The sequence below is a fragment of the Arthroderma uncinatum genome, assembly GCF_011692745.1.
Source record: "Arthroderma uncinatum strain CBS 119779 chromosome Unknown scaffold3, whole genome shotgun sequence".
In the NCBI taxonomy this organism is placed as follows: domain Eukaryota; kingdom Fungi; phylum Ascomycota; class Eurotiomycetes; order Onygenales; family Arthrodermataceae; genus Arthroderma; species Arthroderma uncinatum.
In genome coordinates this window covers 1,840,185-1,862,349 of record NW_022983865.1, presented here as the reverse complement: position 1 = coordinate 1,862,349, position 22,165 = coordinate 1,840,185, and the positions used below count along the sequence as shown (strand labels likewise).

At 51.1% G+C, this 22,165-nt stretch overlaps 3 protein-coding genes across 3 annotated transcripts; 2 read left to right on the top strand and 1 right to left on the bottom strand.

The window, feature by feature from the left end:
* Window positions 1-1,939: 1,939 nt before the first annotated feature.
* Window positions 1,940-2,827, top strand: GIQ15_04323 (uncharacterized protein; the record flags this gene model as incomplete). Its single annotated transcript, XM_033551740.1, has 1 exon — window positions 1,940-2,827. One exon carries the CDS (start codon window positions 1,940-1,942, stop codon window positions 2,825-2,827), a length of 888 nt encoding a protein of 295 aa, XP_033405470.1.
* Window positions 2,828-8,743: 5,916 nt separating this feature from the next.
* On the bottom strand, window positions 8,744-9,513 carry GIQ15_04322 (uncharacterized protein; the record flags this gene model as incomplete). Its single annotated transcript, XM_033551739.1, has 2 exons — window positions 8,744-9,436; window positions 9,484-9,513. The coding sequence occupies 2 exons, from the start codon at window positions 9,511-9,513 to the stop codon at window positions 8,744-8,746; spliced, it is 723 nt and encodes a 240-aa protein (XP_033405469.1).
* Window positions 9,514-11,661: 2,148 nt separating this feature from the next.
* On the top strand, window positions 11,662-12,993 carry GIQ15_04321 (uncharacterized protein; the record flags this gene model as incomplete). The annotated part of the gene is made up of 1 exon (XM_033551738.1): window positions 11,662-12,993. One exon carries the CDS (start codon window positions 11,662-11,664, stop codon window positions 12,991-12,993), a length of 1,332 nt encoding a protein of 443 aa, XP_033405468.1.
* Window positions 12,994-22,165: the final 9,172 nt, after the last annotated feature.

Genomic DNA, 22,165 nt, shown 5'->3' with positions numbered 1-22,165 from the left:
AGAGAAGACCGAACTGATCCACATCACGCGGAAGAAGAGTGAACACGAAAAGGGACAGCTCGTGATGAACGGGTCCACCATCCAACCGTCCCCCACAGCCAAACTCCTGGGAGTGGTGTTCGACAGGGAGCTGCGTTGGAAGCAACACGTGCAACAGGCGGTCAAACGAGCCACCAAGGTGAACGTCGCGCTGGGAGGCTTGAGGCACCTCCGGCCGGCCCAGACGAGGCAGCTGTATCAAGCCTGCGTGGCTCCTGCCATGGACTACGCATCGACAGTGTGGCACAATCCACTGAAGGACAAGACGCACCTGAGAATGCTCGAAACGGTACAGAGAGCGGCGCTGATCCGGGCCCTCTCAGCGTTCAGGACAGTAGCGACGAAGACCCTGGAGGTCGAGGCGCATGTATTACCGACGCGGCTGCGGCTCAAGCAACGGGCTCAGAACGTCGTCGCGCGCCTCTACACGCTTCCAAGCAATCACCCTGTTCAAGATGTGCTAGCGCGAAGCCGAAGACGAAGCCGCCACGTGGGCACGGGCCCTCGGCTCCCCATGGCCGAAACGATGAAGACCATGGACCTGGAGCGACTGGAATTACTCGAAACAATTGACCCAAACCCGCCAGCGCCGTGGGATCCACCGATATTTGAAACGATAACTATTGAATCAGACCAGGTTAAGGCAATGGAGGAAGCCGATCGCCTCAGGACAGAGGCAGCCGAGCTAATATACTCCGACGCATCGGCACAGAAAGACAAGATCGGAGCGGCAGCGGTGATCCTGGATCGGCAGGGAAATGTCGAGGTATCGCGCAAGGTCTGCGTCGGGTCAGCCACTCACTGGTCGATCCATGCGGCCGAGCTCATCGGGATACACCAGGCCATCGAGCTAATCGACCCCGAAGAAAGACGAGAGGAACAATCTCGGAACCAAAAAACGGTAACCATCCTTAGCGACAGCAAGTCCGCCCTGCAAACACTGGCGAACCAACGTAACGGGTCTGGACAACAAATCGTACGAGCCATCACCAAGTCGGCCCAAGATCTAAAGGCGCACGGTGTCAGCATCCGCCTTCAATGGATCCCCAGCCACTGCGACAACCTCGGGAATGATACAGCAGACCGTCTAGCGAAAGAAGCAGTCGGAACACAACCATCACACCCGTTTAAGAATCTGCTCTCGCGAGAGAAAGCATTTATTCAAGACAGAGTCCTGGCCGAATGGGACAGCGAATGGAAGTCGTCAAGCAAAGGGGGGCATCTCAAACGCATCGACGCCTCGCTGCCGGCGAACCACACCAGGCACCTGTACGGCACCCTACCGCGAAACAGGGCCTACCTACTAACGCAGCTCCGGACCGGCCACTCGTGGCTGGCCTCACACGCCAAAGCATATCGGTTCCGTGAAGACGACAAATGTGAATGCGGTGCAAAGGAGACGGTCGTGCATGTCCTGGTGGACTGCCCAAAACTGGTCGGTCTAAGGCGGAAACTACGTCAAGAGATAGGAACTAGCTTTAATAATACATCACTCATGCTGGGAGGAAGGGAAGGACACGGACGGAAGAAGGTAAGTGGCTCTGCCCAGCGCAGCACTGTCAACGCAGTGCTGGACTTTGCAGAAGCATCCCAGAGGTTCCAAAGCCGCGTCCAACAGCAAGGATAACGTCATAGGCCGTGACGAGGCTCCAAATTCGTCTGCATGTAATTGGCCAATGTAGATTAGACAAGGATAGGTACAGTAGTTGTAGCCTGCATATCCCCCAGGGGAGAGGTCAGGGTAAATGAGACACACACACACACACACACAGCTGTAGCAGTGGGAGCTCAACTGTAGTACTCATACGGGGTAAAAGACGGGCACCCATTAATCACCATTCTGTCCAAGACGGGCGATGAAAAGAAGGAGCCTGTGGGTACAATAAGGCGAGAGATCGAGATGAGAATGGGAACCCCTCGCGACCCAAACCCGTTCGCGATACTGAGCACACCTACTCCGAGTCGAATCGAGCCACCAGCATCCCAGCAACCGAAGCTATCTTCACGACGACACAACATCAAACCACTCTTCCGCATCTCAACCACGTACTCCACAATTCAGTCCAGAGAGCTCTCATTTCAGGAACAGCCATGCATGAGCAACACACCCCAGCAACTAGCGCAGTCTGGATTCTACTACGAGCCCCGTTGGGGACGCAGCCCGACCGCCTGTTGCTTCGCCTGCGAATCCGAGATAAAATTGGACACGGCACAGCCATACACTACGAACGAGTTACTGGGATCACACCAAGATGACTGCTTATGGATAGTCGTACTCCGTGACATGCAATACCTGACGAACAACGCAGCCACGCAGACAGCGATACCGACATTGGCAGAGCTCACACCAGCACCCGCACCAGCACCCGCACCAGCACTCGCACCAGCACCGAACCCAGCTTCCCCTCCCACCACAGAATCGGCGGCGGAACCGGCAGCGGAACCGGCAGCAGAGCCCCGTCCAACCATCCCAACAGAGGAACCCAATCCCAGACCGAAGACCTACGCGCAAGCAGCCTCAGCTTCAGGCCCGACCCCCTTGAAGCAACCAAAGCGAGAAACCTACACGCGAGCACCCAAGGGAAACGCCCTTCCAGCATCCACACGCTTTATCCTCGAGATGGAGACACCAGTGGACGGAAAATTCAACCCAGCAGCCATACGGGATGGCCTCAATCAGCACCTACCCTATCCAGAGGTCATTGGTGTTGCACGATCGAAGCAAGGGAACCTGATAGTGACCTGTCGGAGCACAGTGGAGGCAGTTCTTAAATGCCAGCATCTTTGAATACCAGAGCTGCCACCAGTCAAAAAGGTCCGGGATGAGGATAGATGGGCCCGGCGAGTCCTATATCTCAAGCAGGCAATGGATGCCAGCGTGCTGGAGCAGGAAATCAGGAACTACAACTCGGCCAGGCTTGCAGCTTCTCCCTGCTTTGCAGGAACGTCCACAGTCATCTTGTTCTTTTCAGAGGACAGGGAAGCTCCAAGAGAGCTTTACCTACTGGGCACCCGCTATGGCCTAGCTAAGTACAAACCCAAGCCCAAGTCACGCCAACGCACAACCAGAAGCAGCTCTGAGGAGAGCCTACCGGTGAATGTTAGAAGGTAGGGACAGACGGGAACCCTAGAAGTTATGCAGCTCTGGATTTTGCAGAGGGATCTTTAAGACTCCAAAGCCGGGTGGCAAGAAGGCCACAAAGACAAGATCAAAGCCAAGGCATATCATAGGCTCTTAAGGCGAGGCACAAATTTCGCCCGCATGTAATTGGTAATTTAATCTAGTCATAGAGGTTTAGATAGTCGTGGTAGCCTGCATATCCCCCAGGGGAGAGGTCAGGGTAAATGAAACACACACACACACACACACACACACACACAGGCTGTATCCATGAGGTGTCGGAGGCGGCGTATTTGGAGTTTGGGATGTGTGGACTTGTGAGGAGTTTGGAGGATGCCGGAGAGCGGTTTAGGGACTGGGAAGAGGTGCAGAGGATGAGGGCGAGAGTTCCCTTTACGGAGCCGGCGCCGTTCTAGTAAATGGCAGGACTTTGTGATGGAGTTCATTTTTTTGACGATTGCTGATACGACTTCTCTGAGACTCATGGAATTACGTCGGATCGACATAATCTCATCACGACGGGAGGGGCCCCTGGTTGGGAGTGTGCCCGCCGGACGATAGGGAGGGGATCGTTGGGGGTGTCCTACTCTTAGGGGGGCGTTTGCCCTACAAGCGCATTCGCGCTAAGCCATGGGGCACTGGGAGGAGTAGATGCATTAAGGGGTTCCCTATGCTTAGGGGGTTTCGCGCTACTACAGGCGGTTGGTGTTACCGTTTTAGGGGGTTTGATAACCTCTACCGGCGCGCAACTCCCTACATTAAGCGCATATTTAACGCTCCAGATGATTGCAAAGCGATGGAATGGCTTCAAGCCAACGAGGCAATCGGAAGACATGCTGAAAAAGGCAGAAGCCATATGCCGTTACGATTCTCGGCGGCCCATGTACGATGTTGCAACGTACTGCCTGCACAGTCACCCCAGGCATGTCTTCCGACTCCACAGTCAGGAACATCTACCCCGGCCCTGAATCCATCTTCTCGTTTTGAAATACCAGGTCTTCGGGATGTTGCGGTGCATAGATACAGTGACTGGCAGCAGTCGAAAGTCGGTGATGAACTGCTCAAAGCTGAGTTTAGGAAAGCTCGCGATATAGTATTGGCGGATGGCCTAGACCTCGAACAGGTCCATGAGGATCAGACCCCAACTTTTTGATTGAGAGCGGTGTGAAAAAGGGGGTTTCTCGGCGTTTCGTGCGGGACATTGAAGACTGGGTTGAATAATATAAAGAAACTGTAACGGAGGAGTACTCTATCGGGGCTTCACGGTATTTATTTTCTTGATTTCTTGTATTGTATGAGGGAGACTTTCCGATTGGGTGCTCATTCTTAGACTCGACATATTACGGCAGGCCCGAATGTCAGTTTGGTTCCAACTCTTCGATAATCAAGCCTGCATGTCTGAAATGGCCTTTTGCACTACGTTCTCTCCCACCCACAATACTGTACTAGCACACCATTCGAGATATGTATCAAAGCCTTGCCCTGGGTTGTCTTCGTAAGCTTTCCACTTCGTTTGATGAACGCTTTTAGCTCTGCAAAGAATTCCTCGATAGGATTCAGATCAGGTGAGTAGGGGGGAGATAAACTAGCTTGACGCCCGCATCAAAACACATTTGCTCAATTCGTTCAGTATGATGGAATGAAGCATTATCCATCACAATTACTGACCTTGGCTCCGGCCACTTTCCGCAGAATGGAAGGAGCTGCTCAATAAATTCTTCAAAGACAGTCCCATCCGTAGAGCCCTGGAAGATTCGTGATAACACTACGCCATCCTGCGAATATGCGGGCAGGATCTGGTATCGTTGCTCTCGCTGAAAGCGCGCAATCTGAACGGGAGCCACACCGAAAGGAGACCATCCTTTCCGTCTGAAGCCGATCCGCTTGTCGCAGCCAGATTCATCCACATACACGAGGTGAAAGGAGCGAAAAGCCGACCGATTTTGCAGATATATGTCTCTTAAGTCCTGGCTCTGTTCCTTCGCTACACGACGTGCGGTTTTCCTTGACCATCCAATTCTAGCCAAAGCCCTGCTAATGCAGGATGTGCTTATAAGGGCCTCAAACTCGTCCCAGAGGAACACAGCCATTTCATCCAAATACTGGTCAGGCCTTTCAAGATGTTCTCGCAGAGCGTCCAGCATAGCCGGCTGATGGATCGAGGACGTCCACCCCCGTTAGGCGGAGTTCTGGTCTGGCCAAAGTGACGGAGGTTAGAGCGAATGTTTTGAACTGAACGGATGCTGCAGCCAGCAACAGCGCCGATTTGGCGGTTAGTGAGTGAGTTGCTGAGAATCATATCACGAATGAGGTCATGCTGGGAAGCCGCGAGGTTTGGTGGCATGGAGGGCATTGATCAATAGGGTCCTGTGGTTGATGGTACATACACAATATGGGGCTGCCTTTCGGATTCAACATATGGGTGCGAGATTACTGTACAGCACCTGGTCATCACTCAGTAACAAGAAGGATTGTTACGACATAGCTCAGGTACCACGCCAAGATTACTTTAAACTTTCTAGGTAAGGCTAGACCTTAGGATGCATATGACGGAATAAACAATTCACAAGCGGCAACTTAAGGGTGAATCCGATATTGCAAGCTACCGTAACTTGAAGCCGTAGCTTGGAGTTGTCAGATTGTCAGACCCGACAGTCTGGTCAGTCACCCCGGCCTTGGCACCCTTGAGGAACACACCTTAAAGGGCCGGTCATCTCTAGCCTTGGGCGTCTGGGGAAAGAACTCCGGAGTTAGTTTTGGGTGAAGGCGCGACGTAGACTAGCGAATCTCCAGTTGTCGGGGTAAGAGGATAACAACAACGCACCGAGGTTTAGTTACATACACTGTAGTTAAACTGTGGCGTCGCTGATTGTGTTACCCTTCGGGGCACGGATATGTCAACCTCATCGGCTAACGTATTCCACCAGTCAACGATCATCACCACTTAATGAACACACCCCAAAAACTCTGCATCCACCAAAACAACCACCTTCCAACAGCCACAAAATGGTCAATGAGGCAGCAATTGCTGCTGCGATTGAAGATTTAAAATCGCAAAAGACTCCTAATTACTCACAAACCGCTAAAAAGTTCAAAATTAACCGAATAACGCTGGCGCGGCGGTATCAAGGTGCTGCAGTCTCAAGAGCTGAAGCAACATCTATCCATCGCAAAAAGTTGACAAATGCACAAGAAGAAGTGCTCCTACAGCATATAAATCGATTATCAGAGAGAGGCCTATCACCTACGCCCCAGGTACTGCGAAATCTCGTATACGAGCTCACTAAACAGGCTGTTGGCATCAACTGGGTGGCTCGGTTCTGTAGCCGGCACAAGGATCGCATTAAGAGTCTCTATCTCCGCACCATTGATCAATCCAGGCATGTTGCTGATAATTCCAAGCATTTTGAACACTTTTATGAGCTTGCAAGTACTTGTTTATTAGTAGTTAGCTATTAAATATTGATATTAACCTCTTCTTTAGCTTAGGGAAGCAATAAATAAGTATAATATTACTCCAGATAATATTTACAACTTTGATGAGAAAGGCTTCCTTATTGGCCTAGGACATGCTGTTAAACGGGTGGTTCCTGTTCATGCGCTTAAAAATAGAAGGATAACAGCTGTACAAGATGGAAGTCGCGAGTTTATCTCTCTACTCGCTGCTGTCTCTGCAGATGGAGAATGGATTCCTCCTACACTTATTTATAAGGGAGAAGGTGATCTACAAGACACCTGGGTGGACGAATTTGACCCTCAGAGAGAAATAGCATATTTTGCAGCATCTCCGAATGGCTGGAGCAATGATAACTTTGGCAAGGAATGGCTTCAAATATTCGATAAGCATACAAAGGCAAAGGCTGGCCGGGGAAGAAGGCTTCTTATTCTAGATGGCCACTCATCTCATATCAATATGGGATTCATCGAATATGCAGATAAAAACCGTATCTTGCTAGTTATCTTACCTCCACATTCAACACACCGTCTGCAGCCATTGGATGTTGGGATATTTGGGCCATTAGCCAGTGCATATTCCCAGGAAGTTGATAATCTCTTACGCAGCGGATATGGGTATCTATCAATGTCAAAGCGAGACTTTTGGAGACTCTTCTACGCTGCATGGAAAAGAGCTCTTACACCAGCAAATATTATACGCTGCATGGAAAAGAGCTCTTACACCAGCAAATATTAAGTCTGGATTTGCAAGTACAGGGATATATCCTATTATGCCTCAACGTCAAATGAAATACTTCGATAAGAGACCTCTGACACCTCCGAATATCGATATCGAGCCTCCTACCCCTATTACTGTACGGGGTCTCCGCCGCGCGGTTAAGAAAGTGCAGCTCCGGCAGTCATTAACCAGCCTTCATATATCAAAGATCATCCGCGCCAGTGAGAGGCTGGTCTTCGATAAAGAGATCTTACTACATGAAAACAAGTCTCTTACAGCTGCACTTATACAAGAGAAGAAGAAAAGGAAGCGAGGCAAGGGCTTAGGCCTATTTGAAAAGGATAAAGCAGGCCAAGCGCAGATATTCTCTCCATCTAAGGTTGAAGCAGCAAGGCAGCGAGCTATCGAGGTAGAGACTAAAAAACAAGATAAGATAGCTCAGGCAGAGGAAATAAAGCTTCAGCGATCGATTTACCGCGATAATAAGACTCAAGAGGCTGCAGAGAAGAAGGCTCAAAGGCTTGCAGATCAACAGCAACGTAAGGAGGCTCTTAAGAAGGCCCGCGAGGAGACTGCAGCACGGCGCGCAGAGGCAGCGATTGAACGGAAGCGTAAAGCTGGTGGATTGGAAGCTGAGCGAATGGCTAAGAAGGCCAAAAAGGCTCAAAACAACGTCTCAAGCCCTATCTCACCTTCCCGATTAGGAAAGAAGAAGACTTCACCTTCTAAGGTTGCTCCTATCGATCCTATTGCTCTAATACCCAATTTCCTATCCCAACCGCGGGGAACCCGTTCCGGGCGAGTTATCAAGCCCAACACTCGTTTCTTTTCTTAATCTATCTAATTTGTATGTAAACTAGAACCCTACTATCGTTATTTAATAGTCAATTTTATTTGTTATTTACGTTGTGTTGAGATATCTCGATATTTACACGCATGTTTGGACGTAAGGAGCGTTTGGAGGTGGTGATCGTTGACTGGTGGTGATCGTTGACTGGTGAGATACGTTAGTCTTCTCAAGAATCCTTTGTGAGGGGCGTCGCCTCTTAATCACGCATGGCCCTCGTGATGTTTCTACCAACAAACTTGTTGAACGGAGATTCGGTGTAATACTGCCTGATCGTACGAAACACGTTAGTCAACTACGCCGTTTCATTAAATATCAGTGTCAGCTCTCCATCATCGAACAAATGCTACGCCCGGCGTTTTAACGCCTGTTTCAGCTGTAGCTGGCATCTCCGCGATGGCAAGATACATGGCCGTATGAGGAACATAAATAGGAGCTCAATATCGTGTATTTAGATGATCAGTGCTTGATAGATTGAAATCTCATAGATTGCTCCAGACCCACCTGACCAATCAAATCAATCAAATATCTCGTATCTCAGACTTATCTATGTATAAGAATACTACGAACTATGAGACTCGCCAAAAGCCTCAGTTAGAACCCTCGCCTGCCATGCGTCCTCCAGGTCCATCCACCGTTGTGCCAGGAAACGGTCAACGTCTCCGTCCGTCCTGCTGCTCGCCCATCCGTCTCTTGTCTGTATAACCACATGCGCGAGGGCGTTCCTCTGCTGCAGATGCCAGGACATGGCCGGATCCAGCTCCGTGATGGCCCTCTCGATGAGCAGAGCCCGGGCTGCGAGAGTCTGCGCCTCTGCTTCGCTGGCTGCCTGCTCGGCCTCGCTCGTAGAAAAGGTAGCCCGGATACGGCATACGCTGATGGTAGTGTATATAAAGAGGGCGCGGAGCCTCACTCTATCCGGTGACTCGGCTGAGACGGGGAGGTCGACGAGAGACGCAAGATGGGGAGCTCGCTGTTGGAAGCGGCTGTGGCTGTCGTGCAGAGCTGTGTGGACTCTGTTCGCTCGCTCGAGTATGTCCAGACTGCGTGTCTTGTACTGGGGGCAGGTCGGATCTTTGAACAGGGCGGTTATATCCTTTAGAATCCCAGGAACAAAGGCGCAGGCTCTGCCAAAGAACTCCCACCAGAAGCCAGAATGCGTGTCAGAGTCTACTTCACCGGCATGGTCGAAGAAACGCTGCCAGTCCGGGGATGCGAAGATCGAGCTCTGCTTTCTATACTGCTCGTCCACCAGCTGGAGAAGTCAGTCGCTGCAGGTAGATATAGGAACAGGGTACGGACAACTGATGGAGCATGGATCTTGAGAATCATACGCTCAAACTCGGACCTGTGGTTGTCTGGTCCCCTGAGGGCAACCAGCTTGATGCCTCCCCTGGTATGCTGTATCCAGCGATTCTCGTCGGCAGGTCCAAGTAAGAAAAAGCCGACGACCTCCTCGATCTGATAGCAGAATACGACCTGAAACTCTTGCTACCAGTAGGCACGAAGACAAGACAAGAACAAGGGGAACCAAGCACCATCGATCTGGTATTCAGCACGACTCTCCTGGCAGATAGCCTGATATGCTGTTCACTCTCTGGGATGGAGCTGGACCACGACTCCGATCACCTGCCGGTGACCACTCTAATCGGTGTACACACAAGAGTTAAAGGAGACAAAGAGCGAAAGGCATGGCACAGGCTACGGGAAAAAGAATTCATGGAGGAGGTCCAGACAAATCTTCAAGGAACCCACACCCCACGAGACATCCTAGAAATTGAGGACCTGGTACGCAAGGTTATACGGGTGATAGACGAAGCAATCCAAAACCACTGCCCAAAGTCGAGGGCGGGCCCAAGGTCTGTACCGGGATGGACCCCTGAAATCAAAGAAGCTCAAATGAACGCTCGGAGGCTTAGGAGAGAATATCAGAGGCTCCGCACGGATGAAGCGTGGGAAGATTATAGGCAGGCACGCAACCACAAAGGTAGACTGATCAAGAAGCTTCTGAGAAACAACCACCGTGCGAAAGTCCAGGAGGCAACCTCCTCGACTCAGGGTCTCTGGAAACTGGCCAAATGGGCGAGGAACAGGGAACACAGGCAAGCGTATACCCCGCCGATTAGGGAAGGGGAAGGACCACTGGAAGAAGGATTACACCAGAAATTTGATCTTTTTAAAAAGGCTTTCTTCCCGCCAGCAAGGGCTGCGGAGACAACGGATATAGTGGGATTCGTGTACCCAACACCGGTGGATTGGCCACCGATAGCAGCCGTCGAGATTAGGAGAGCCATCGAAGCAGTATCCCCAAACAAGGCGCCGGGACCAGATGGAATTCCCAACCACATCATCAAGAGATTGGCAAACATACTGACACCAATTCTGACGGCCTTGACAAATGCCTGCCTGGATCTGGGCTACTGCCCCAAACACTTTAAGCAATCAGAAACAGTTGTTCTGAAGAAGCCGGGGAAAGAAGATTATACCCAAGTAAAATCTTACAGGCCAGTCGCTTTGTTGAACACATTAGGGAAGATTATTGAAAAAGTCGTGGCAAACAGGATCTCGGACGCGGTAGAAAGATACTCACTTCTTCCAGAAACACATCTGGGTGGGAGGAAAGGCGTGTCAACCGAACATGCGTTACACTGGCTGCTAGAAAAGATCCATGCAGCATGGCGCAGCGGACCAAACCAGAAGGTGGTATCAATTCTTTCCCTAGACGGTTCAGGAGCATTCGACAACGTCTCACATCCACGGCTGCTTCACAACCTTAGGAAACGCCGAATCGAACCAAAGCTAGTAAACTGGATAGCAAGCTTCCTTGAGGGACGCCAAACGAGAATCCGACTACAAGAAGGAACGTCTGAGATGATGGACACACAATCAGGGATCCCCCAGGGATCCCCCCTCTCGCCGATACTCTACCTTTTCTTCAACGCCGATCTGATGGAAGAATGCCACGACCCAGAAACCAGGACTACAGCGATAGGCTGGATTGATGACGTGAACATACTCACATCTAGTGAGTCAGCAACCGAAAACTGTCTCAATCTCGAGAGGATACACCAGAAGTGTAGAAGATGGGAGCAAACACACGCGTCGAAGTTCAATCCATCCAAGTACAGCCTCATACACCTGGCGTGCGGGAAAAGAAGAACAGACTGGGAGAGCTCTCTACAGCTAGGGACTACCTTGATAAAACCGGCCACAAAGACCAAGGTGCTAGGCCTCATTCTGGATAGGAGACTGAACTGGAACGACCACATCGAACACGTCAAGATACGAGCCACGAAATCCCTCGGCGCTTTGAACAGTCTCGCGGGCTCCACATGGGGCACCGGGTATAAAGGGCTGAGACAGATATACACAGCCGTGATCCTACCGCAGATAAGCTATGCAGCGTCGGTATGGTACACTCCCGCGGGGACAGAGGAAAGGTACCGAAATAAGATAATCGCAACACTGGAATCGATCCAGATGAAGGCGGCCAAGGCTATCACGGGAGCATTCAAGACCGTCTCAGGGCCTGCACTTAACGTCGAAGCCTACCTCTTGCCAATAAGACAATACCTCGACCAGAAAACGGCGAATACATACTTGCGGCTCAGGACAACGCAACAGTTTCAGATCATGGGACAGATCGAGCAACAGGAAGTATGGACCGAACATAGAAGGGAATGGCACCTACTGCACACATGGTGGGCCCCACTGAGAAAACACGAACACCGATGTAAGGCCTTGCTAGGGGAGGCGGCGGTGAGCAAGATCGAACTCAGGAAACCACATCTAGTACCGCCGTGGCAAACGACAATCCAAATCAGCATCGCGGACAGCAAAGAGGAAGCCATCCAAAGACACGACAACTACCTCGACTCCGGTGCCCTGGCCATATACACGGATGGAAGCGTGATAAACGGTAAGGTAGGAGCCTCAGCGGTGACAATAACCCCTGGAGATATACGTCAAACATATCTGGGAGAGGATACCAAAGCAACTATATTTATGGCAGAACTTCAAGGTATACGGATGGCATTAGATCTAGTGCTAGAGACAAACAGAACGGCCGTCATATTCACGGATAGCCAAGCGGCCATCAAGACAGTAGGAAAGCTAAGATCCATGGGGCAGCAACTCCTCACAGAGATCCTCCGGACGTGGGAACAAATCAAGAAGAACGGTCAGGATGTCGAGATTGCCTGGATACCCTCGCACGAGGGAGTCGACGGGAACGAGCTCGCGGACCAAAAAGCCAAGGAGGCCACAGGCTGGAGGCTGGTGCGAAATAGACGAGGCAGAACAACTCAGGTGGACACCGACAACACAGCCAGGAGACTGACGGACCTCAAGGTACCACTGACATGCCTAAAAAAAAGAATCCGCTCCCATGTGCACGCAAGGTGGGAGAAGGAATGGCGAGAGGAGTCCAGAGGACGCGATCTCTACAAGCTGGCGGAAACACCGTTCAGAGGGATCGTAAGCCTGCACGCGAAACTCTCCCGGCCCCTATCCTCCATCTTAACCCAGATGCGGACGGGAAAGATAGGGCTGCGAGACTACCTACTCAATATCAGAGTGCCCCAAGTGGAAGACGACGTCTGCCAGTGCCTGAAAGGGAGGGAGTCGACATCACATCTCCTGAGAGCATGCCCAATTTTCAGGGACCTGAGGAGGGACATATTGTGGCAAGGCGAGTGGACGACCGACCTGAAGAAAATTCTCTCACACAAGAACTATGCGCCAAAGGCAGCAAGACTCATGCTGCATACAAAGTTTCTTGGACAATTTCGAAGCGTAGAAACGGAGACTTAGCGGAGCAATGAGACCCATAAGCGTATCATGGCACCACCTGACGCTGTAGCAGAAATGCGTAGTATCCAAGACCACACCAGCGAAATACATTACAGGATAAGTTTTTCTTTCTTTATGCACATTCCCTATAAATTTCATTTGTTCAAATTGTCTGTACCTTTACCACTGTTTAGTTATTTTCTTCATGTATTTTAGTGCAAGTGACCGAAGCTGGAGGCCACGTGACAGGGCACATGCATAGCTGCTGACAAAGCGGCTGGGACGGCCGATGAATCATCAATCAATCAATCAATCAACAACCCAATTTCCAGCCTTGTTCCACGAGCTCGTCGCTAGCAACTTGCCAACGCCAACACCCTTCCTGCTGCACTTGGAGTGGATTAACTGAATCCACTTTAACAACACCCGACCTAAAGAACTAGGAATGCAACAAGAAACGTGCAGCAGACATGGCGGGGAACCGAACCCTCTTGATCGAGAAGGGCTTTGCCTTTTATCTCTGGATGGTGGTGGGGTGCGAGGACTATCCTCGCTTTACATCTTGAAAGCTATCATGGATTGGCTAAATGATGGGAAAAATGACAAAGATCGAAGGAAACCATGTGAAATTTTTGATCTTATCGGCGGAACCAGCACCGGCGGGTAAGATAGTCTATTTCTAGAGTAAGAACATAGCTGATTTGATATCATAGACTTATCGCTATTATGCTTGGGCGGCTCGAGATGGATATAGATGAATGTATTGAGGCATATAGCAATCTTGCAGAGACCGTATTTAGTGAAAGGCTTCACCGACTTCCAACAGATCTCATAGGCCATACTCAAGCGCGATTCGATTCAGCCAAACTTGAGGATGCCATTAAGGCAGTGATTTCCAGAAAAGCTATTTCTGAGACAGCATTACTCAATGACGGGACAAAGCGAGGGTGCCATGTGTAAGTACCTAATCAATACTCTGAGCGACGGCCTCCTAACTAGCCTAGCTTTGTATGTGCGGCCGATCGCTTCACAAAAAAGATCGTACGACTTCGGAGCTATAAACTTCTCGGTCAGCCGAGCATCCCTGCGACGATATTGCAAGCCGCACTTGCGACCTCTGCGGCAACGACATTTTTCAATCCAGTTTCTATCGATGACCGTACCTTCGCTGATGGCGCTTTCGGAGCGAACAATCCGGTCAACGAAGTAGAAGGAGAAGCCTCGAACATCTGGTGCCCTGACACCGCAAATCTTCAACCCCTAGTGAAATGTTTTATCTCGATTGGAACTGGAAATCCCGGTATAAAGCCATTTGAGGAGAGTCTCCTGGGGTTCCTAAGCAAGACCCTTACACAGATCGCTACCGAGACAGAAAACACCGAAGCAGAGTTTATAGATCGGTGGCGAGGCCATTACGATAAAAAGCGCTATTTCCGCTTCAATGTGGAGCAAGGTCTACAGGACATTGGTATGGACGAGTACAACAGGAAGGGGGCGATCAAATCGGCCACGGAAGGGTATCTCACGCACAGGGATCGAATATCCCGGATAAGGGACTGCATTCAAAATTTGGGATTGAAAGAGAGTGTGTATATCGAGAATTTTTCCTAGGCCAGACATGGAGCTCTAGCTGATCTTTTTATACAGAGATGGGGGGGGATGATATCAAATATATAATGGCCGTAAGAGCAGAAAAATAATTTTGTTCGAAGTTATAATAACCCAACTTAGGAATATGAGGAGAGGTTGGTAATAGAACGTCGCATCGGTATGTCTACGTGTGGCTCTACAGAATTACTAAGTTAACTATAACTACTAATGATGAGGTAGTTTTAAACCCACAAGTTCACGACCCAAAAATTGATCTGGCTAAATTACGGATCGCAAAAGGGGCAGCATTTGATTCCTACGAGAGCCAGCATATTGAATGTCTCCCAGGAACTCGAATTGAACTTCTTCGCGAGGTTAAGGAGTGGGCGGAATCAGCACAGGCAAAATGTATATTCTGGCTAAATGGCATGGCAGGAACTGGAAAGTCGACAATTTCCCAAACAGTCGCACGCCGTCTCAAAGAGAGAAACCTACTCGGGGCGAGTTTCTTCTTTAAAAGGGGCGAAGAGGACCGAGATAACGCAAAGAGACTATTCCCAACGCTTATTGAGCAACTAGTGAAGGGTCTACCCCAGCTGATCCCCGGTATCCGGAAAGCGATCGAGGATGACTCCAATATTTCGGAAAAGGTGCTTAGGGAACAGTTTGAGAAGCTTCTTCTACGGCCACTACTTGGGACACAACAGGCCCCGACTGCAACCTTGGTTATTGTAATCGACGCGTTGGATGAATGCAAGCAGGAAGATGTACAAGCTATTCTCCAACTCTTGCCACAAGTCCAAAAGTCAAAGTCAATACAACTACGGTTTCTATTAACAAGCAGACCCGACCTGTTAATCAGACTAGGTTTCAAGGAAATCGACGGTGATTACCAGAATCTAATCCTCCACAAGATCCCCATGCCAGTGATCGAGCACGACATAGAATTATATTTTAAGGATAAGTTCTCGAAACTCAGACAGGAGCGCTCATTTCCAGCAGACTGGCCTGGAGATGAGACTATCCAGATTCTAGTTGAGAGGGCAGTGCCGTTATTCATTTCTGCCACCACCCTATGTCGATTTATCAGTGATACCCGATGGAACCCCAAAAACCGTCTTAGAGCAGTGCTTACGGATCAGACTACTTATGTGTCGAAAATGGATAGCACATATATGTCGGTGTTGAATCAGCTTCTCACCGGTCAAGATGAATGGGAATCGCAGCAGCTGGTTCAAATATTCAAAGAAATAGTCGGTGTTATCATCATTCTTGCTACCCCGCTCTCAGTTAAAGCCCTCACTCAGCTTCTGGACATGGAAATAGACGATGTCAATAGTTTATTGGACTTGCTCCACTCTGTTCTTAGTATACCTGATAATTTTGACAACTCCGATACACCAGTCAGGCCGTTGCATCTATCGTTTAGGGATTTCCTTCTAGATCCGAAGAAAAAGGATAGGAGTCGATTCTGGATTGATGAGAAGGAGGTACACCGAACGCTCACCATACAATGTCTGAACATTATGCAACACAGTTTGAGGAAGAACATTTGCAATTTACCGTATGATGGTGCGCAACGCAGAGATATCGTCATACACACCAATGACCACCTGCCACCAGAATTGCAATACGCTTGTCGCTATTGGACAAGACACCTAATACAAAGTCAGAACCCAGCAACCGAGATGGTTCGAGCTTTTGCATTTCTCAAAGTGCATTTTCTCCATTGGGTAGAAACGATGAGTATCCTCGGTATCGTGTCTGAAGTCGTGGCGGCAATCAGGGAATTACAGTCAGTTATACTGGTGAGTGCCAGTAAAGTCTTTCTATATATGAATACTAAAGAATATAGGATGGTGGCCCTGAGATATCAGACTTTCTTCATGACGCGAGAAGATTTATCCTAAAGAATAGACAGATAGCTGATATTGCGCCTCTTCAGCTCTATTGTTCAGGCCTCGTATTTGCTCCAAGGAGATCAATAATCAAAGAGATCTTTAGGGAAGAGGCACCTAGCTGGATATATCGATCACTCAAAGGTGAGGAATCCTGGGGCGCGGAACTGCAGACGCTGGAGGGACACTCAGACTTGGTTCAGTCTGTGGCCTTCTCGCCGGACGGCCGGGTCCTGGCGTCGAGCTCTGCTGACAACACGGTCAGGCTCTGGAATCCCACCACGGGCGCGCAACTGCAGACGCTGGAGGGCCACTCACACTGGGTTCAGTCTGTGGCCTTCTCGCCGGACGGCCGGGTCCTGGCGTCGGGCTCTGCTGACAAGACGGTCAGGCTCTGGGATCCCACCACGGGCGCGCAACTGCAGACGCTGGAGGGCCACTCAGACTCGGTTCAGTCTGTGGCCTTCTCGCCGGACGGCCGGGTCCTGGCGTCGGGCTCTACTGACAAGACGGTCAGGCTCTGGGATCCCACCACGGGCGCGCAACTGCAGACGCTGGAGGGCCACTCACACTCGGTTAACTCTGTGGCCTTCTCGCCGGACGGCCGGGTCCTGGCGTCGGGCTCTACTGACACGACGGTCAGGCTCTGGGATCCCACCACGGGCGCGCAACTGCAGACGCTGGAGGGCCACTCATACTCGGTTAACTCTGTGGCCTTCTCGCCGGACGGCCGGGTCCTGGCGTCGGGCTCTGATGACAACACGGTCAGGCTCTGGGATCCCACCACGGGCGCGCAACTGCAGGCCCTGGAGGGCCACTCAGACTCGGTTAACTCTGTGGCCTTCTCGCCGGACGGCCGGGTCCTGGCGTCGGGCTCTGATGACAACACGGTCAGGCTCTGGGATCCCACCACGGGCGCGCAACTGCAGGCCCTGGAGGGCCACTCATACTCGGTTCACTCTGTGGCCTTCTCGCCGGACGGCCGGGTCCTGGCGTCGGGCTCTTATGACGAGACGGTCAGGCTCTGGGATCCCACCACGGGCGCGCAACTGCAGACGCTGGAGGGCCACTCACACTCGGTTAACTCTGTGGCCTTCTCGCCGGACGGCCGGGTCCTGGCGTCGGGCTCTACTGACAACACGGTCAGGCTCTGGAATCCCACCACGGGCGCGCAACTGCAGGCCCTGGAGGGCCACTCATACGCGGTTAACTCTGTGGCCTTCTCGCCGGACGGCCGGGTCCTGGCGTCGGGCTCTGATGACGACACGGTCAGGCTCTGGGATCCCACCACGGGCGCGCAACTGCAGACGCTGGAGGGCCACTCACACTCGGTTAACTCTGTGGTCTTCTCGCCGGACGGCCGGGTCCTGGCGTCGGGCTCTGATGACAACACGGTCAGGCTCTGGGATCCCGCCACGGGCGCGCAACTGCAGGCCCTGGAGGGCCACTCAGACTCGGTTAACTCTGTGGCCTTCTCGCCGGACGGCCGGGTCCTGGCGTCGGGCTCTTATGACAACACGGTCAGGCTCTGGGATCCCACCACGGGCGCGCAACTGCAGGCCCTGGAGGGCCACTCAGACTCGGTTCACTCTGTGGCCTTCTCGCCGGACGGCCGGGTCCTGGCGTCGGGCTCTTATGACGAGACGGTCAGGCTCTGGGATCCCACCACGGGCGCGCAACTGCAGACCTTCACTGTTAAAGGCGACGTTTATAAACTAAACTTTTCAAACAATAATCCCTGCCTGATAACAAATCTAGGTTCCCTTGATATTCAACCCTGGTATTGCAATGGTTTTTCTAAATCGCCGGAAACTAACATTCAATCACTTACATTGGAAAGTCAGTGGGTAGGCCTCCAGGGTAGAAAGATGTTATGGCTCCCTGTAGAGTATCGGCCTACCTGCTCGACAGTTGAGGCTGGTGGTACCCTTGCGCTAGGCCATGCATCTGGGAGGGTTTCTTTTTACCACATTTCGTCACAGTTGAATTATACTATCCCATTACCTCCTATATTCTAATCTCTTTTCAAAAGAAGGGTTGGGGAGGGCTGGGAAATTTATAAGTTAGTGATTTGTCACTAGATCTTTCTATCAGCTTCTATTCTCAGGTAGCAATATAGCTGGTTGCCATAGTACATCACCTGACCGCTTCTTATTTAGCGTGAAAATCGCTTCGGAAAATACAGCTGATACTTGCGGGAAAGTACTAATTACTACATCAGCCACCTCCCGTCGTGAATTACTATATCTCCCCGATGTATAAAAATTCCTACATACTCCAACCAGGGTAATATACGGCCAGCCATACTTAGTTTAATCGTCTTCGATGATACCCTGACAACATTCCTCATGCGGCATATTTCTACCCACGTGTATGGCCCATTCGCGGATGTCACGAATAAAACGCCGGGCGGTTCCCCTTTTCACCCCTTGTTGAATGAAGAAATCGGGGTCCTGATCCTCCAAAACCAGCTCAAGGTCAAGGTGATGTGCCAGAGTCACTTCACTTGCTTTCCTGAAATCAGCTTTGTATGTTTTGTCAGTCACCTTCGATTCCAGCCATTTACAGTAATCCCGCACAGCCGCATCTCGGGGCCCCGGTATTACCAGGCGCTCGTTGGAAGCTGAAAGTTTGAGTGTCGCAGAAACCACGGACGCATTCGAGGTCTGGGCTGGTAAAACGTTGATGCTGATTGGAGGGTAGGGCAATCCCGTCTCAGGTAAGCTATTGGCTTTTGTTGACGTCTTCCCGGCCCGGTGTTGACATTCCAAGTACAGGTCTCGACGGATGTCAGTGGGGACGTCATCATGACCCTCAAGGACACCGCCACCTTCAACATGCTCAACAAGTCGTGTCAGATAAGAGGACCTTAGTTTATAATGCCGTTTGTCGCTGGGGTCCTCCCAGCACCAAGAAGACTAACATGAGCGCGCCTCACATCGCATACGCTCATAGACAAACCTCTAGTCCGATGACCGTTCGGTGCTATGCTCTTCAGCGTCAATTTGTGCGTCTCGTTCAGCTAGCATTCCTCTCGACGCTAACACCCGGCCTCTTTTGTCGACCCGTCTTGTCGTAGCCATATCGTCACTGTCATCACGCTCGTAGTTAAAAAAAAATGACAACTCTGAGTTTCTTGCCCATGCGGAGCAGATTGCTCCATCTACGCAGCTGCCTTTCCACCGGTGTCCAGTCAATGTTAGTAGAGTTATAGTGCTTTTCAAGGTTATTCTGAGAACGATCGTTTACAGAGACCACAATGGCCGTGCCGTCCGATCGAACCCGCTGATTACGTCTTTTAACGTGTAACGAAGTTTCCAGCTTTGGCTTCAGAATTTCTGTCCAGTAATCACTGGGTGTAACAATCAAGTCCTGCTCGGTATCTCTGCACACGGTTTTACGGTTGAGTACGATTTTCCACGCGATTGTGTAGCAAATATATATTGGTGGTTTCTCTTCGTATTCGCCTTCCTCGTCCCATAAAGCCAACGGGAGAAAGCCGAGCTGACCCGGTTCCTGCACGGTACGGTGCGGGGAGGGGCTGAGGGAAAGAAGGGTTGAAGGCGTTCCAAAATGGCCCGGAGTGGGGGCATAATCCAAGCCTTCATCCCATGGAACAAACGCTTGGGCCTCAGAGGTAGTTTCAACGACAAAGTCGCTGCTAGTCATTTTCTCCGAAGGATGTGGCACCGACGAACCTAGCATGAACGTTAACATATTAGCCTGCAGCCCACAGAATCTAACATCTATCGAACCAAAACCGCAAGATGGGGTGGAGTTTGTTTGGGCAGACAAGTACCGTGGCACCTCTCTATCTATTATTTCTGGATACGATAGGCTCATGAGAGTGTTTTGCGCCTACGAACTTCAGTGAGAAACTGGAACTTGTTAGCAGGTTGATAGATGATGTTTTACATATTTGCATCGAATCTTCCAGCAACCTCCGTAAAGGAGATACATATACTTGAATGGATACAATACAATTTACTGTCCAATATTGTACAATTTACTTCAAGAAACAAGCCAAGGTATAAGAACTAGCCATATGTGGTTAGACTCTTTACATTAGGGTCTGGGAATTAAACTCGTTATATGTTGATATGGAAGGCGATTTCGAGCGCAGCTGTACCAAACAATCGAGTCGGAAGCTACTGTAAGAATCGATTGTTGCTGGTTTTGCGTGGAAAATACTCTATTTTGACGAGGAAACTGGTGTTGGGAAGTTGGTGTTGTGTGCCGAGCGGGAGCTAACGTCGGCCCGATGGCGGAACCGACGGGAGATCGTGAACCACCAAACACGCAGGGAACAACAACCTCAATCTTTTCATTCGAAAACTTTCAACCAATAACCCAATCCAGCCAGCCTGCGAGACGAGAGAAACGCCGGAGGAATAACTCTTATGTTACGAACGCACCAAACTCAAACCCCGAACCCGTGGCCGCCGGAGACGGCAGCGGGAGGGTCACAAACCAGGAGATCAGACGGCTCATCGACGACCTGAAAAACATAATAGGCTACCAGACCAACGTTATCGAATCCACCAAAGCGGGCCTTCTAGAGCTCAAGGTTGAGCAGGAGGCGTTGAAGAGCCAAAACTCGAGCCTTCAAGAAGAAATCCATGCCCTTAGGGCACAAATCGAGGCCCTATCGTCGAATCCACCAGCGAGAACATGGGCAGAAGTCGCAGCGAGCGCAGGCAACCCGGGACCCAACAACGCTGTCCAGCAACCCAGGAGCACCCAGGCCAGAAAAGAACCAAACTGCGTCCGGATCAGCACGCGTCGTGCACCGGAAGACGGAATTGATGACATCAACAGCTTCGGAAGGTATCTTCCCACGGACAGCGCAAACACACACATCAGATCCGCGCTCCTCAGCGCCGACGCCACCAAAGACGCACAGGTTGCAGGCATCGGAACAACGAAGACGGGATATGTGATCAGATTCAAGGACCAACAGTCCGCGGATGCAGCGCGGTCCAACTCCGACTGGCTCGATGAGCTGGGCAACGATACCAAACTCGTCAAGCCGAGATTCGGAGTTGTGGTGCACAGAACGCCGACAGATGCCTTCAGACTGCCGGAGGAGGAGAAGGAGAGTATCGCCAAGATCGCGGAAGACAACGATTTGACCGCCAAAGGCTATCGGATCACAGAGATCGCATGGCTCCGGCGGAGGGACAAAGTGCCAGGCACCCATGGCTCGCTGGGGATCTGGTTCGACTCGCCGGAGGCAGCGGAGTGGATGGTCAACAACGGCCTCATCGTTGGACAACGATACATCGGCAGCGTCGAGCCCTATTAGGTCAGGAGGAAGAGGTGCCACCGATGTCAGGGTTTCGGCCATCTGGCGTGGTCATGCAAAGAAAAGGCAAGGTGTGGACACTGCGCAAGGGAACATGAACAACGAAACTGCCCTCCAGGAGTAAGCCATCCAAGTGATACGAAACCCCAAACACTCCTGGGGTCAGCATATCCTCGTCGAAGCGATACGGGAGCTCGACAGACTCCGAGACCTCGGGACGGACCTGCAGCTCCGATGGATCCCAGCACATGTCGGAGTGCTAGGCAACGAAGAAGCAGATCGATTGGCAAAGGAGGCCGCGAGTGTCGCCCTAAACCTAGGAATAGACACCGGACAGCCTCCAGAGTCAGACCATCTGCGGATCCTGATGGCAACCACGAAATCCACCATCTGTCAAACG